The sequence below is a fragment of the Salvia miltiorrhiza genome, unplaced genomic scaffold (assembly GCF_028751815.1).
Source record: "Salvia miltiorrhiza cultivar Shanhuang (shh) unplaced genomic scaffold, IMPLAD_Smil_shh original_scaffold_371, whole genome shotgun sequence".
Lineage (NCBI taxonomy): Eukaryota > Viridiplantae > Streptophyta > Magnoliopsida > Lamiales > Lamiaceae > Salvia > Salvia miltiorrhiza.
This window is the reverse complement of record NW_026651536.1, coordinates 202,890-220,729: the sequence shown is the minus strand read 5'-3', so window position 1 is coordinate 220,729 and position 17,840 is coordinate 202,890. Positions and strand designations below refer to the sequence as shown.

Below are 17,840 nucleotides of genomic sequence, written 5' to 3'. Positions count from 1 at the left end.
AATTCATGGGCCGATACTTTCTCTCTCCATCGCACGGTCTCACACCCAGAAGTCCGCCATCGTGGCTCCAAGATCCGGCGAAAATTCACCACGCCGAGAAGAAAGGAAAAAGGGGAAAGATGGGGTTTCCGAGTTCAGGGCCTATTTCACAGCGTCCTGCTGAAAATTCCCGACAACAGAGCCGCTTTCCCGGCGAACAATTTCCGGTAGCAATTGCTACCTCAGATTTTCGACGTGGGTCGCCGCTAAGCATGGGTCCGGCCTCCTTCTCTCAGAAATGGGGCTGGGTTCCAGATCGGATCTAGTCCGTTTTCTATTATCGCTCTCTCTCACACAGGCGCAGATCAGGTCTCCTTCAATTCCAAGTTTCACCCGGCCGAGGCCAACCACTGCGACTCATGGCTCATGGGCATTCACGGTGTTCTCTCTCTCTTGGAGATGCGACTCAGTCAGACAGCCCGCTCAACCGGCGCGGTCATTAAGTCACCAATTCAACTAACAATAACCCCTCATTCTTCTTAATTTATATGTTTTTCTCTGCAGTTTTGTGCAAATCTGGGTTAATCTTGTGTTTCAACTATCTTAATTAAGGTTCAACCGATCACCATCGCCGGTGAAGGCGTCAAAATTCAACCTCCCAATCGGCCTTCTTTTCTGGGAATCCATCGAAGCCGGGTTCAGAGAAGCATTTCAGCCTCTCGCCCTCGTCGTTGCTCTGCTCGGCAGCGCAGCCAGCACCGCAGCCCCGCCCTTGTCACTCCTCTGCCACAGCGGGAACTCCTCGACTCTGACGGGCAGGCACTTCTCTGTCACAGCGGGAACTCCTCGGCTCTGACGGGCAGGCACTTCTCTGCCACAGCGGGAACTCCTCGGCTCTGACGGACGGGCACTTCTCTGCTCTGACGGGCAGGCACTTCTCTGCCACAGCGGGAACTCCTCGGCTCTGACGGACGGGCACTTCTCTGCTTTGACGGGCAGGCACTTCTCTGCCACAGCGGGAACTCCTCTGCTCTGACGGACGGGCACTTCTCTGCCACAACAGGAACTTCTCTGCTCTGGCGGGTGGGCACTGCTCTGCTTGGCAGCGCAGCCAACGCCGCCGCCCCTCGCCCCTGTCGCTGCTCTGCTCGGTAGCATAGCCAGCTGTGCTCAATTTTGCAAAGCTAAGTTACATGTCTTCACTTTGTTGTAATTCTATGAATCGGTCATGCTTTTGAATAGGTTTAGCTCTGATTTTTGCTTTGGTTTTGGGGCAGATGATGCTTTGTTTTGAGGGGTCAATGCTATCAAGAAGGGAATTGCTGAGTTTAGTCGCCCGATTGGGAATCTGGGGACAAATTGACATGTTAAATGAACTGGTGAAACATACTTGAATTTTGATGTTCATAGATATTTGTTGGTTATTATAGTGAAAGGCATGTTCCTTACAAGTCATCCGTTATCTGTCATGAATTTTGTTAAATTAACTGCGCTAAATTTTGATTTGGGTACATACGGGCTCAAAGATCGTCTTCTTGTGAAAATGAATATTGTTGGGGTGAATGAATTACAATTGTTGCTTTTGCCTATATCTTACCTTGGTGGAATTCAACTTAAATTCTAGACAGGACCAAATGGACGATAATTCGTAATTTATTTCTCATTCTTATGAGGATATATTCTATATTCGAATAGTTAATTGCAGTTACTTGCTGATTAATGCGAGGGTCATGTGGAGTGGAGCAAGACAAAATAGCAAAAGAGAAAAATAAATTAGTGAAACAAGAAGATAAGGTATATTCCCTCGAGCCGATGATAGGGAGAATAGCTCGGCGAAGAAAATGGCGACTTGCTTGTCAATGGTGAAGTTGGGTTATATCTCTCTCTCAACTCCGTCTGGTTTTGAGTTAATTGGGAAATGATTATGCAAACTGAAGATGCATGTACAATTATTGATTTATTCATCTCCTTTGGCTTTGTTGATCTTTTGTGAATCAATCATGTTTCTCCTGCAAATTTCTTGGCTGATGTTGATTTAAACACGCGAGTGTCGATTCTGATGAGTAATTAGGGAAATACAACTTCAAAGTGACATGTGTGATTGTTTTCTTATGGGTGTACATGATCAAAATTTTGAGTGTTCTCAATAATTGGCTTATAGCCCTATCTCTAAGGGCTCTCATATTTTACTAATATATATGTGCTTAATAATTCTTGTAGCACAGGATAAGCAAATTTGGGGAATGATTTGAACAATTATGGTAAATACCATAATGTAAAACATGGTAACCCACTAATAAGTGGCAATTCAGGTACTTCGCTGAACTCTATCAATGGGAGGAGCATGATTGGGACATGTTATACTTTAACGATCAGGCATAATATATGATCTTTGATGGGATTTGAAAATTTGAATGAATTCAGCGGGATATGAATAGGAGAATCAAGTTGTAGCAATGGATTATATAATCTAGTGTTCGAATTCTCTTTGCAGCCCTGTCTCAAGGGGCTCTCATATTTTACTAATATTCTTGTTCAAGAGTTCTTACAGCACATGATAAACAGCTTTGGGAAAAAACTTGAACATGGTAATCACCATAACACGAAAAGCTAATCCACTTGTAAGTGGTAATTCAGGTACTTCGCTGAACTTTATCTCGTGGAAGCATGTGAGCATGATGGGGAAGTATTATGCTTTATCACTAATTATGATTTGAGGGTATTTTTATGGGAGCATGAAAGCATGACAGAGATTTGGGAAATATTCTACTTCTTTACTTGGGCAAAACCATGACTTATATGATCTGTGCTGGGGTTTATGTAATAATAATTATGTCTTGGAAGCTGCACACCTTCTGCATATGTGCCTAGGGCGGGATTATGAATTGACTAAGTACACGAAGCTGCACACCTTCTGCATATGTGCTAGAGCTTGAATTGCAACTTGAATTATGTTACTTGGGAACTGTAGTTATGCTAACTCTCTCACAATCATCACAAGCATGAGCACCAAACACACACACACTTAACATGTTCATAACAGATTATTGCACATGTCACCAGAGGGGGGAGTAGGGTGTATACCCGTAGTCCCCAATTTTCAAATTCAAAAATGACTTCTCAACAATTAAAGGGAAAAACAGAGGGAGCACGCTCCACCAGAACAGAGGGAAGCGCTCGTAAGCCGCGAAAGTTGGTTGTGCTGCCCGGGCCCTCCATGCTCCGCGCAGAGATAGCACTTAATCATAAGCCGCGAAAGTTGGTTGCACCCCCCGGGTTTTCCATGCTCCGCGCAGAGGTTGCTTTAACCGTAAGCCACGAAAGTTGGTCACACCCCCCGGGTTTTCCATGCTCCGTGCAGGGTGTTCCTGTCAATCGTAAGCTGCGAAAGTTGGTTGTGCCGCCCGGGCCCTCCATGCTCCGCGCAGAGATAGCACTTAATCATAAGCCGCGAAAGTTGGTTGCACCCCCCGGGTTTTCCATGCTCCGCGCAGAGGTTGCTTTAACCGTAAGCCACGAAAGTTGGTCACACCCCCCGGGTTTTCCATGCTCCGTGCAGGGTGTTCCTGTCAATCGTAAGCCGCGAAAGTTGGTTGTGCCGCCCGGGCCCTCCATGCTCCGCGCAGAGATAGCACTTAATCATAAGCCGCGAAAGTTGGTTGCACCCCCCGGGTTTTCCATGCTCCGTGCAGAGGTTGCTTTAACCGTAAGCCACGAAAGTTGGTCACACCCCCCGGGTTTTCCATGCTCCGTGCAGGGTGTTCCTGTCAATCGTAAGCCGCGAAAGTTGGTTGTGCCGCCCGGGCCCTCCATGCTCCGCGTAGAGATAGCACTTAATCATAAGCCGCGAAAGTTGGTTGCACCCCCCGGGTTTTCCATGCTCCGCGCAGAGGTTGCTTTAACCGTAAGCCACGAAAGTTGGTCACACCCCCCGGGTTTTCCATGCTCCATGCAGGGTGTTCCTGTCAATCGTAAGCCGCGAAAGTTGGTTGTGCCGCCCGGGCCCTCCATGCTCCGCGCAGAGATAGCACTTAATCATAAGCCGCGAAAGTTGGTTGCACCCCCCGGGTTTTCCATGCTCCGCGCAGAGGTTGCTTTAACCGTAAGCCACGAAAGTTGGTCACACCCCCCGGGTTTTCCATGCTCCGTGCAGGGTGTTCCTGTCAATCATAAGCCGTGAAAGTTGGTTGTGCCGCCCGGGCCCTCCATGCTCCGCGCAGAGATAGCACTTAATCATAAGCCGCGAAAGTTGGTTGCACCCCCGGGTTTTCCATGCTCCGCGCAGAGGTTGCTTTAACCGTAAGCCACGAAAGTTGGTCACACCCCCCGGGTTTTCCATGCTCCGTGCAGGGTGTTCCTGTCAATCGTAAGCCGCGAAAGTTGGTTGTGCCGCCCGGGCCCTCCATGCTCCGCGCAGAGATAGCACTTAATCATAAGCCGCGAAAGTTGGTTGCACCCCCCGGGTTTTCCATGCTCCGCGCAGAGGTTGCTTTAACTGTAAGCCACGAAAGCTGGTCACACCCCCCGGGTCTTCCATGCTCCGTGCAGGGGGTTACTATTTAATCGTAAGCCGCGAAAGTTGGTTGCACCCCCCGGGTCTTCCATGCTCCGCGCAGAGTGCTCAAGCTTGGATGGGAAGCAGCAAAGGAGGGAAGCAGCAAAGGAATGCATACAAAGGAGGGAAGCAACTGAGGAATACTCCGCCGTGATTTCACTGCTCTGCCGTGATTTCACTGCTCTACTGTGATTTCACTGCTCTGCCGTGATTTCACCGCTCTACCGTGAGTTCACTGCTCTGCCGTGATTTCACTGCCCTACCGTGATTTCACTGCTCTGCAGTGATCCTAATGCTCAGCCATCGTCCGTGATCCCAATGCTCAGCCACCGTCCGTGATCCCAATGCTCAGCCACCGTCCGTGATCCCAATGCTCAGCCACCGTCCGTGATCCCAATGCTCAACCACCGTCCGTGATTCCAATGCTCTACCGGGATCTCAATCCTTTGTCGGGATTTCAATCCTCTGTCGGGATTTCAATGCTCTGGCATGATTTCAATACTTTGCCGCAGTTCTCTGCTCTGAGGGACGTTTCTCTGCTCTGAGGGACGTTTCTCTGCTCTGAAAGGACAGTTCTCTGCCCTGAAAGGGCATTTCTCTGCTCTGACCGGGCTGCTTGAGGGACAATTCTCTGCTCTGATCGGGCTGGGGTACTTCTCTGCTCTGACCGGGATGGGGTATTTCTCTGCTCTGACCGAGCTGCTCTGATGGGAATTTCTCTGATCTGATATGCATTTCTCTGCTCTGATTGGGCTGGGGTACTTCTCTGCTCTGACCGGGATGGGGTATTTCTCTGCTCTGACCGAGCTGCTCTGATGGGAATTTCTCTGATCTGATATGCATTTCTCTGCTCTGATTGGGCTGGGGTACTTCTCTGCTCTGACCGGGATGGGGTATTTCTCTACTCTGACCGAGCTGCTCTGATGGGAATTTCTCTGATCTGATAGGTATTTCTCTCTGATGGGAATTTCTCTGATCGGATAGGTATTTCTCTGCTCTGACCGGGTTAGGCATTTCTCTGCTCTGATAGGGCTGGGGTATTTCTCTGGTCTACTCTACGGGCTACACTATTTTGCGCCTCTGCTTTATGGGTTGTTTTGATCTATTCTAATCACTGCTCAGCGAGAAGTAAGCCGCCTCTTGGGCGTGCCAATGTTATCTATTGGTCTTCTCACGCGCTGGATTTTTTATGCGCTCAACAACAGGGTATATTGTTCAGACTCGACAAATATTTATGACGGGTTTTCTCACATAATCAGAGTATCATATTTCTCAACTTCGACACGGGTCTTCCTATGTTACTCGGGTATTCTTGCAGCGGTCTTCTGGTTCATCCAGCACAAAGCATTTATATTGCTTATCTATGTAAAGTATTCAATATGGGGTATTCTCAGAGCTGGTCTTCTTATGCGCCCAAAGAAATGGAAATTATTTATCTTTGTCAACATTCAATAAACAAGAAGGAAATCTAATTTGGAACTACAATTCCAAAGTCAAGGGGAAAATGCTTATCTCTGCTTTCTTATAATATTAAAACTCTTATGTCTTCATGATTTGCAGGGATTAAGGAAAACAGCACAGCGCTGGCTTTAACAATACTTGGCTGGCTGAACACGAAGAATACCCGGTTCAACCAGACCAGGGGGGAGTAGCTGATGAGGACTGAAATATGCACCAGCGCTGTGCACTATATAATGGGAACATTTCTGTTTATGCTTATGATTAGTATTATTATTATTAAGCTAACCAGTGCAGGTTTAATTGAAGACTTGGGATAATAAAAGAAATAATAGAGCTTCCGGCGTAGTCAAGCCAGCATAGGCGACTCAGACTAAGGTCAATGTATTAAAGGGGGCTTAAGCCCAATTATCTTAGTAAATGGGCTTGAAGCCCTAGGGCTTATTTACATGCTTATAAATAGAGACTTAGGGGTAGGTTATGGGGGATCTCATTTTTATTCATTCATCTCTTGTAAAATGTAATTCTCTCGATTATAGTGAAAAAACCCCAAAACACCCCGTGGACGTAGGTCTTCTCGACCGAACCACGTAAATCCGGTGTCGTTTACTGCTTTTTAGTTTAGGTGTTGGTTTCTCAATTCACCAAGTTTCAATCACCTCCCAAAGTTCACGTTTTCCGGCTGAACACGAGGGTGCATAAACATTAAGAAAGCAACAGCGCAGGTTACCTTGCTTCCACGTACCATTCACAACCACAACACCTGGGCAGTCCCACTTACTCGCAGCTTCGAAGACATCTCTATTCCAGATACTTGCAATACCGCCAGACCTGCCTTCTGCCTTCCTACATGCCCAATCGAAGTTGTTAGGACCCCACCATGACATGCACAAGCTGTCCACGAACGTCTCCATCTTTGTTTCCTGCAGAAAACAAAAGTCTAACTTCTGATTCTTGATAATTTTGCCAACGTCTCTCTGCTTTGCAGTGCTTCCCAGACCTCTAATATTATATGAGATAAGATTCATGGGAAACCAGTTTGATCATCCCCCAGATCCTGCTGCACTCTATCCTTCTCCCTTTGTTTAGCAATTTGGTTAGCCATCTCCTCGTCCGTAAACTCACTAGTCAGGCCAAGCTCTTTACCCAATTTCCAGATTCTGGCTCCCTCCCTTCTACTTTCATCAATTTCATTGGTAGAGGTGCTTTGTGTGTCTCCCTTCTCTTCAGCCGAAAGCAGATCCCCCTCTTCCTCAGAATTGATATTCGCGATAAAACTTTCCCATCTCTGGCTTTCATTCTTTCGATCTTTTGCCCTTTGTTTTTTTCTTGTTTTTTCTCAGATCCTTGGCCGTAGCATCTTGCTTCCCCTCGCCCCCTTTTTTTCTTTGAAGTTTGCCTTTCTCCTCATTCTTCATATTTTCCCCCTTTCTGGTTAGGGTTCTAAAACAGAGCTCTCCTTCCTCCCTCCTTTGGAAGTTCTCGTCGCCATCGTTCGAAGACTGAGAGACTTGCGTTTCTTTATCTGTCACTCCTTCCCCGTTGTCTTCTCCATCCGTAGAAACCACCTCTTCATTCTCGACCCTCGAAACTTCAAAGTCTTTGGAAGAATTAAGTGGAGGATCACATTTGCTGTTTTCGAGAGCCTTACCTCCGCTGACTTGCTTGGGAGGACTTTCCGCTCTTCCATCCAAGTCTAGTTCATGGGCTTTGTCCTGAAGGAGGAAAGAATTAGTATAAATGTTTTGCCCAAGGTCAAGGCCCATTTCAAGGTATTTTCCATCAGTCTGCTGTTTTTCCTGAATGTCGAGAAGCCCTGAGTTTGGAGACTTCCCAAGCCTAACAATTGGCCCACTAAAACATTTCTGCTGCGCTGAGTCAGCCAAAACCTCACAATTCATAATCATCCTCGATCCTCCCAAAGCCGCCTCTTCGGCGTGTGAATTCTCGGACCCGAGATTCGAACCAAAAGCTTGCTCAGGAACCGAAGCGACGTCTTCTTGGGAAACTGAAACGTCGTTCTCATGATTGCTTTGTCCCTCGCCGTCTCCGATGATCGCCTCCGCCGGATCCTGGGACCCTTCGTTCCATGACCACTGGGAATCGGATTCCGTTTCCTCCCACTCTTGCTTGTCTTGTTTATTCGCCGGACATTTCTCTTGGATTTCTTTAATTCTAATGCGAAAACAAGCCCCTTCGATTCTGCATTCAACCACTTTGTCGATCGAGAGCAAACCTGTCAAAATCTGAACTAAGGCCTCGTCAAGCTTAACTTTATTTTTTGTATCTTCGTCGATTTTCAACACGAGACCAAAGTTTGCGGCAACAACCTCGAAGAACCTTGGGCACCATGCATGGAGTGGTATCCCAATCCATCTTGTCCAAATAATACGCTGTTGAACAACATCAACGTATTTCCAAGGTCGGCACCATTCGAACCAGAAGGCTCGCCACTCGTCCAGCTCATTCAGCGCCATGTCAACCGACGTATCACCTCCATTTTGAATCAGAACCATGTTCCCTCCCATGCTTGTAACCCGCAGTTTTCCAGTGCATTCACAATTAATCTCATCCCCAACTTCTTCCCAAAGGAACTCCGACTTAATAAATCCAGTAAAGGCGCCCGTCAGCCACGTTTTTTCCTCCTCGGAAGGTTGGAATTGGATAGCTTTCTGTTCAAGTGTCTCTTCTCTTTTTTTTCCGTTCAGAATGTCTTTAAACGATGTCCCCGTTACCATTTTGTTAACCGAGAGATCCTCCTTCCCTCGTGAGGATTTCTTCCGATAACCCCGGATTTGCCGAGGTCGACCTCCCCAGCCGGCTTATTTCCTCTGTCAAACCTAGGCTTGTAAACCCTAACCTTATAACTCCCGATCCACAATTGATTGAGATCTTCTAAGAGCTTCTCCTGATCAAAAACCCCTTCAAAACGAACAAAACCGAAAGGTTTACCTCGAAGATCCCGTTTTTTTGGACAGAAAACATCCGTCGGATTCAGTACCGATCCGAACTTTCTCCGCAAGAAATCAATACTGCAATCTTCCGGTACATTGTTGAAGAAGAACGTCGTGAACTTCTCTTTGGTTTTCCCCTGACTCTCAACACCATCAAAGTTCCGGGTTCTTGCTTCGCTGCTGCCATTGGCTCCTCTTCGGAAAAGAAGGTTTGGGTTTCTAGGGTTTGGACGATATGCATGCCTCACCGGAATACGCTCGGAACGGGTCGGACCTACCCCCCTCCTCCTCACTTCTCTCCACTCGCTCTCCATAATTGCACGCACAGTGTTATTGGAAAGTTTAATGATTAATGATTATATAATAAATAGCAACAATGCTAGAAATGATAATGCATACCTTAACAAATTTTCATTTTGGTGCTTTTTTGTACTCCATTTATTCTTTTCCTTGTGTGAATTGAAAATGATCATTGCGCTGAAAAAACAAAGACATGAATATCATTAGTTAACATCTCGGGTTCAAGTGCCATAAATCAACTAAATTCGGGTTCGGATTACTCGTGACCTTTTCATCACCTATAAAGTAAACTAATAAAATAGCCATTTTCTACTTGTAAAATAATTAATACTCCCTTCGTCTTGTTTGATTTGACCTATATTCAGTTTCGGGATCATCCCACTTGACGTACCATGGCACATTTCCTTTTTATGTAATCACTTTACACTATAATAAATATGATCCCATACTCATTTACAGTATAATCTTATTCTCTTAACCGTGCTAAAAAAAATGGTTAAGTCGGCTAGGACGGGACTAGTCATTAACATAAAAGAAAAAAGAAAAAGAAAGAGGTAGTCACTCTTCTAATTTTACCGTTATTATTATATATTATAATCGTCAACCATGCACAAAGCTTCTTAATAGCGAATTAATCTTATTTTATCAATAATTCACGGCCTAAATGCTTCTTAGTTGTGGACCACCCTATTTAATTTGCTTATAATTCTTGATAAAAACTCTTTTTAGTCGTTAGTGACCATATATATTTTGCCTACAATTCACGTGAATCAAGGGTAAAACAATGCTTTAAATTAAAAAATAATAGTACTATTTTCTTATCTTTATGCTATTTTCTTTTTTCTTTATATACAAAACGAAAATAACTATTTTAATACATTAACTCTTAAAATTAATACATGCAGCTAGATTAATGGAGGCGTTCGAATGTTTGACGCAAATTCGATTCTCATATATAAATCCTTGTATTAAAAAACGATCAATATAATTTTGTGCATAAATACATGCAATAAGAATGGCCGATAAAGATCGGTGAGTTATTATGCATCGATATTTTGTTGGTTTCTATTGTTATTATAAATATTACAAAATAGTATGTTTTTTCCTTTTAAATTGCGGAGGGCTCATCCTCGTCATTTTCTTATTGGTTTTGGTTTTCTCTTTTCACGACGGTACGGTCTTATCTATATTTCTTCAACTATATCAAGAATTTCAAAATATGTTGAATGCAAATTCCTATTTCTAAATGATAATTTGCTCAATCTGACGAAACCATTTCTGGAAATCTGAATTCGTTGATGAATGCTAGGGTTTCGTTGCGTACATACATGCATGCATGTGGATGGAGAATTTGAATGTTTTCGTTGTATTTTTTATTTACGAATATAAATATTCCCAAACATTTTGTATCATTACGAAAACTTTAGAGTCGTCCCTAGTTATGAGATGAAGTTTTATGATCTCGAATATACATAATTCATATATTGTCTTGACTTGTTGATAATTCATAATTTTTATGAAGGAAGAATCCATAGAATGGACTCGTGATTGTTGTTATGAATGCCAAAAGGTTGATTAAAAAGATTGTTTATAGCAGAATGTTTTTATGTTTGTACGTACGTATATATTATTGGATGAGTAATTACTTACGTATATTTTTTATGATGTTTTTCTTTTCGATATACTTTACGAAAATATTTCAACATTAATGTTTGGAATGTTGTCTAATCATTGACTACTTCAAATCAAATGTGGAGCAGAACACGCAACTGTAGGTGTTCGTTTCAACAGGCAACCAAGACCGCACATCGAAATAACTATAAGGTAGAATGTGTTCCATTCAAATACAACTTACTTTCATCCTACAATATATACGTGCTATTACTCCCAATTCAATAGGTCATGGGGCTTCAATAAGCATGTTAAAAACCAAATACTCCCTCTGATTAGACACGAAGATTAAGAAAAAAGTATAAATTAGATAAATCATAAGGCACACAATTTTTAAATTATTAAATATTGGCTTTTATGAAAATGAGTCATCTTTAATTAATGAGACGACCCGAAATGAAAAATGAGTAATTTTTAGTGTGACAGAGGGAGTAATAAAGTATGAGAGAAAATAACTTATTTTTAGGGTACACTTGTCCAAAAAATTGAATAGGGAAATAAGTACTCCCTTCATCCGCCAAAAGTAGACCACTTTTACTATATTGGGCGTCCGCAAAGAGTATACCACTTTCCTTTTATGGAAATGGTCCCACCACCCACTTTAATCTTTTATCCTTACAAACACTCTTTATTTACAATAAAACCCACCATAAATTCAATCTCAGCCACACATCCCATAAAGTGGTCTACTTTTGGCCCAACCAAAATCAAAATCATCACCAATTTTATTAAATCACTACATCAAAATCATCACCAATTTTATTAAATCTCGTGCCCAACCAAAGTAGTCTACTTTTGGCGGACGGAGGGAGTATTTATTATTTTTTAAGTGTAAGGAGATATAAATTATGTATAGGTCACAATGATTTAGTGTAAATAATGAGTTTTGTAAAGGTGTTTGACTGTTTGCTATATATTGATTTTCCATTTTAAAAGTGACCTATTAAAATGAGACGTCTAAATAAGAAAATGTGACCTATTGAATTTGGACGAACGAAGTATATATATATATATATATATATATATATATATATATATATAGGGAAGGGCTACCGTGAAAATACTTCTTAAAATAAAAATAAAAATAAAAACGTTTTTCAATATACGAATTTTATGTATGAATTCTTCCAACATGGTTACGAATTGTGAAAAATAAATTTTTGTTACCTTTGGGACTCGAACTCACGATCACGAATTCATCCAATAGGGTTACGAATCAACCGTAGATCTTGATGATCTAAGGGCTGAAAATTGTTTATATTTTATATTTTAATAAGTGTTTTTATTTTAGTCTTCCCTTATATATGTATAGGGGAGGGACTAAAATAAATTAAGAATCATTTCCAACTCATAGATCGTGAAGATCTACAGTGGCTTCATCACTCTACTAAATAAATTTGTGGTCTTGGGTTTGATTTCTATGAGTTCTATTTTATAAATATATCATTTTTAATCATGTTTCACAAAAAAATTAAAAAAAATATTCATGTGTTCACAGTCTGTAATTATACTTTAACATGAGTTTGTAGTCTAGGATTACCATATTCAAATAAAAACCATTTCGTCCGTCCAATTAATAATATCCAATTACTAGCACACGGAAATTAAAAAAAATGGTAGTTAATATATAAAGTAATTTGATGAAAAATATTTAAAGATCACTTTAAGTGAAATATGTATTAAGTGGATTGGGTGCACCATTAATAATATTTTAAATAATTAACTTTTTATTAAAAAAGTAAGGGCCGAACATTACTAGTGGGACGACCTGGCACATTAATAATGCAGTGAAGGGAGTAGATTTTCCATAAAAACTACGAACTCTATACAGTTATATAGTACGCTCAGATGTACCCAAGATTTTGTGTACTTTATAGCAAATGAGATCCTCTGTCCCAAAATATAGTGTGTACCGTGTGTACCACTCTTCATTTTTTTATACTTATAAATTATTTTTTATTTTATTTTAATTTATTATGTTTTTATATATTATAAAGATAATTAACAAGGGTTCACTCATCCATTTAGGATTTATAATTATTTTTTTATATTTATTTGAATTAATAATAGATTATTTGGGTTCATTAATTCAAAGTTAGGGTATATACTTTTTTAAATTTTAATTTTTCAATGATAAATACTAATTGGAGTTTATAATAATATAATAATTTTTATTTTTATAAAAAAAAATTATAAAATAAAGAAATGAAGAGTGGTACACGTGGTACACACAATATTGTGGGACAGAGGATCCCATCTGACTTATAGGGGCAGTGCAAAAGATTCGTAAATTTTACAAAAAAAAAAAATGATATTTTAATTTAATTCTAATTATTGGATCCCCGTTAACAATTAATGAAAACATTAATTATTCCGTTTACAAGATAATTTATGATGATCCATTAATTAAGATGTATGAAGTAGAGTAGTTAAGTAAATGAACTGTTTTGATGATTGCATATTGTGAGGATGATGAGAGCGCGAGAAAACCAATTCGTGGGGCATACAGTGCGATCGCATGGAGCAACGCTGGCAAGGCTGCATATGCAGGATTGGCTAATTCTGCTGGTTCTGGCGGCCATGGACGCGGGCCTCAACCTCATCGAGCCCTTCCATCGCTACATCAGCTCCGACTTGATGACTGACCTCAAATACCCTCTCATAATACCAGACACTGTGCCTATGTGGGCTGTCCCTGTACGCTTTCATTTTACTTTTAAATTCATTTATTTCATTCTCATTCTACGTCATTAATGAATTGTTTCATACATAGGTGTACGCTGTGATGTTGCCATGCTTGGTATTTGTGATATATTACCACCGCAGGAAGGATGTTTATGATCTGCACCATGCTGTTCTTGGTAATTAAATGTGTGTGTGTGTGTCGAAGAAGAAGAAGAAGAGAATATGTTTAGCTAAGTAATTGTGATTTGTGATGGTGTTAGGGCTTGCTTATTCTGTTCTGGTCACAGCAGTCATAACTGATTCCATAAAAGATGCTGTTGGACGACCTCGCCCAAACTTCTACTTCCGCTGCTTCCCCGATGGCCTCGCGGTACGTATCATTTATATATATATATATATATATATATATATATATATATATATAGGGAGAGGTTCAAATAAGAACCATTAAATAAAATTAGAATGGAGAACCATTTTAAGCCATTCGATCATCAAGATCTACGGTGGATGTATCATCTTGGTGGATGAATGCAGATCCTGGGTTCGAATCCTGAAGGGAGCAAAATTTTTATTATTTTCGGATGCATTAAATTTAATAGCGAATGCATTAATTTATATAGCAGATGCATTGATTTTAATGTATCTAGACGGGTACTCTTTATCCTCGTTTTGAGGTTTTAATGAGGCCCGGCCCTGGTCTTCTCTTTGGGTTTTTTTTAGGTTCCGGTTTCTTTAATAAAATTTCAATTCAGCATTGATTTTAATGGTTCTTATGTTCTCACGATAAGTGTGGTTCTCATTATAACCACACCCTATATATATATATATATATATATATATATATATATATATATATATATGGTGTTGTTCTAGAGAGAACTACATTATTTGTCAGAATGGGAGAACCATCAAATCTAATGCATTCACTGTAAAAATTAATGTATTCGCTGTTAAAATTAATGCACTCAAAAAAATAAAAAAAAAAATTGCTCCCTTCAGGATTCGAACCCAGGATCTGCATTCATCCAACAAGATGATGTATCCACCGTAGATCTTGATGATCGAATAGCTGAAAATGGTTCTCCGTTCTTTTTTTATTTATGGTTCTTTCCTGAACCTCTCCCTATATATATATATATATATATATATATATATATGCGGTATTGGCCTGTAAATTTTCGAATTTTTTTCTTTGTTTGATTTTGCATTTAATTTTAAAATCTGTCTATAAATACCTGAAATTTATATTCTTTTTGATTTTGCATCCGACGAGTTTTTACCCCAAAATATTACTCACATGGCAACTGAATTGACATACATGTTCTATAAATCCCATGCCTTTCTTGGTCGGACCAAACCAACCGATGATTTACTGAGGTGCAAAATCAGAAAATAGAAAATGTTCGAGTATTTGTAGGCCAATACCTTTTTTATATATATACATTTTTTTTGACAAGACTCATCGTTTATGTGTGTGTAGGTATTTAATCCTGACAACGGAGACGTAATGTGTACCGGAGATCGAAAGCTTATAAAAGAGGGATACAAAAGCTTTCCGAGTGGCCACTCTTCATGTTGGTACCAACAATCAGTAGCTATATATAATTAATTAATAATAGGCGAATATTATTAATGAAGGATGGAATTTATATGCATGTAGGGTCATTCGCAGGGTTGGGTTTTCTGGCATGGTATCTATCTGGGAAGATTAAAGTATTTGATAAAAGAGGGCATGCGGCCAAGATTTGTATAGTGCTCATACCCTATCTATTTGCTGCGCTTGTTGCCATTTCTCGTGTCGACGACTATTGGCATCATTGGACCGATGTTTTCACTGGCTCCATCTTAGGTTAGTCATCTATCAATATTCTTAGGTGATCACGTTTACTTTGCATGATTGATAAAATAAATGATCCAGTATTTTTATTTTTAAGAATAGGATTACTCCAATCCCACTCTTTTGATGTGATAAGAATCGAACAAAATCTATACTAATAGAAAAAGAGCCTAAGGCATTCTAAGGCACAACTTGTGGATTAATTACCTTATTTTACATATTATATATTTATAAGAATATATTAATTCATTAGATATTACACTTAATCTATGTGATATATATCTATAGCTATTGATAAGGCTTATAGATAAATATATCCATTCAATATATTATCTAATAAAAGTAATGAATTAATAGATTTTCTAAAATAATAGATTATCAAACTGCTAGTTAGTTTAAATGATAAAAATAATCAAGAGCCTGGGATATCCCAAAGTTTCAATCCAATAAAGTAAACAAGGGATTAACCTTACTATTTTTATGCTAATCTTTCGAAGTAAACGTCCCTTAATGTACCAACTTTTATTGGTTTTATAATTCTAACATCAATTCTCTCTCAAATTAACGTTGTAATAATGTCACCATCTATTTGTTAATATTTCACAAAATTAACGCCCCCAAAATTTTTAGAGAGACTAAATACACGAATTTTCATTAATTCTGAATTTAGAGTGAATTAAAAATTATGCTTCAAAATACATAAATTTTCAACTGTTATGATTCTTCATACAGTTGTCACTTTCCGACAAATTAATGTCATAATAGCTAGCTGAAGCAACAAATCAATATCATCATGACTAGCTGAAGTGTACATACATCCAACTACACCAATCATTTAGTATATCGGTTGTTTAAGCCATGTAGACATTTCAGTAGTCCACATCAGCATTAATTTGAGAGAAATTGACAATCATGTGAACAGAATAATTAGAAGTTCGTGTTTAGAAGCATAATTTTTATTTCATGTGAACCAAAATTTTGTGAAAGTTCTTATACCATGTTAACTTTTTCGCAAACCAAATAAAATTGAGGTTGAATAGGATGACATTATTACAACTTTTTAAATATAATACGTTGCAATTACATAATCAAAATTCATGTATTGAATGTCAATTGAACCTATACTTAAATTACAAGTCCTATTGTATGTGATATACATCTACTAATCCATATGCGCTTAATGTAGGGTGCGTTGTTTCTTCAATTTGTTACCTCCAATTTTTCCCATTCCCCAATTGCAGTAATGGTGAGTACTATGTGAAATTGTTTTTGTTAAAGGACTAGCTAGCTAGCTCGTGCCATTTTTATATAAATTATAGCTGACAATTATAGTTAAACAAAAGTGTGGTGGGCGGATTTAATTAATATTGGAGGAGGCAAGTATTTTAATTTGTGTGTGTATATAATTTGATGCTTATAAGGAGAGATCAATTTGATAAATATAATCGATTCATTTATCTCATCTATATATATATTCTCAATTAACTTTTCTAGATCTCTCTTTCCATATTTCACTTTTACAAATTACTCACATGTGCACTATATAGCTTTTAGGATATTCTATTGTTGTCCCTAAAGGACATCAAGCGGTGCGATCTCCTGTGTGTGAACAGTGAGGTTCCGGGTTCAAACCCCACTGTTCCCCCTCCCCAACTTCCCCGAATAAAAAAAAAAAGAGAGAGAGGATATTCTATTGTTTTCCTTTGTTTCATATGCTATAACTTTCTCATCACCATTTATTTTCTAGAATTTTCTTTCTATAAATTCCATTTACAAAATATTTGTTATTCTAATTTTCACTGATCAAGGTTACTTTTTATTACAACAAATATCCTAAAGAATTTAATACTATCAAGATAAAATTGATATATATATATATATATATATAATTAAATAATTATATGATTTTTTTTGTTAGCTGGGTTCAAGTTTTAATTATTAAACATGAGAATGATATAAGTAAATTTCATTTGAAGGTCCAATTTTATTTTGAAATAAGTTTGAGGGCATGCAGGTTGGGCAACACATGCATTTATCAGAATGATGGAAGAAAGTGCAGTGCTCCAGTGCGATCTTGAAGAAATAGAGACGACTGAGTTTGGGCATGAGGATCGCAGAGATATGACGGTGCCCGATGATAAGAATGCCAGAGATGTTCATAATCCCAGATTTTAATTCATGCCCAACTACCTTACCTCTCTTTCTATGTATATATATCTACCTATATATGTGTGTAGAAGCTGGATTAATTTCTCAGCCCAGCCTTGCTCCACTTATTCTGATTTAACTAGCTTTCAGCTCCCTTTATTTATTTTCTGATTCTTTTATATTAATAGATTTCCTTCATTATTCCTTATTTACTTATTGGAAAACATAACGATCTCATGCTCTTCTACTTTTT

General features: G+C 39.3%; 1 protein-coding gene across 1 annotated transcript; it reads left to right on the top strand.

The window, feature by feature from the left end:
* The first annotated feature begins 10,325 nt into the window (after positions 1-10,325).
* LOC131004288 (lipid phosphate phosphatase 2-like) lies at positions 10,326-17,795 on the top strand. Its single transcript, XM_057930939.1, has 9 exons — positions 10,326-10,418; positions 11,007-11,070; positions 13,386-13,614; positions 13,691-13,778; positions 13,863-13,972; positions 15,083-15,176; positions 15,263-15,451; positions 16,626-16,685; positions 17,454-17,795. Exons 3-9 carry the CDS (start codon positions 13,387-13,389, stop codon positions 17,612-17,614), a joined length of 930 nt encoding a protein of 309 aa, XP_057786922.1. The 5' UTR covers positions 10,326-10,418; positions 11,007-11,070; position 13,386; the 3' UTR covers positions 17,615-17,795.
* Positions 17,796-17,840: the final 45 nt, after the last annotated feature.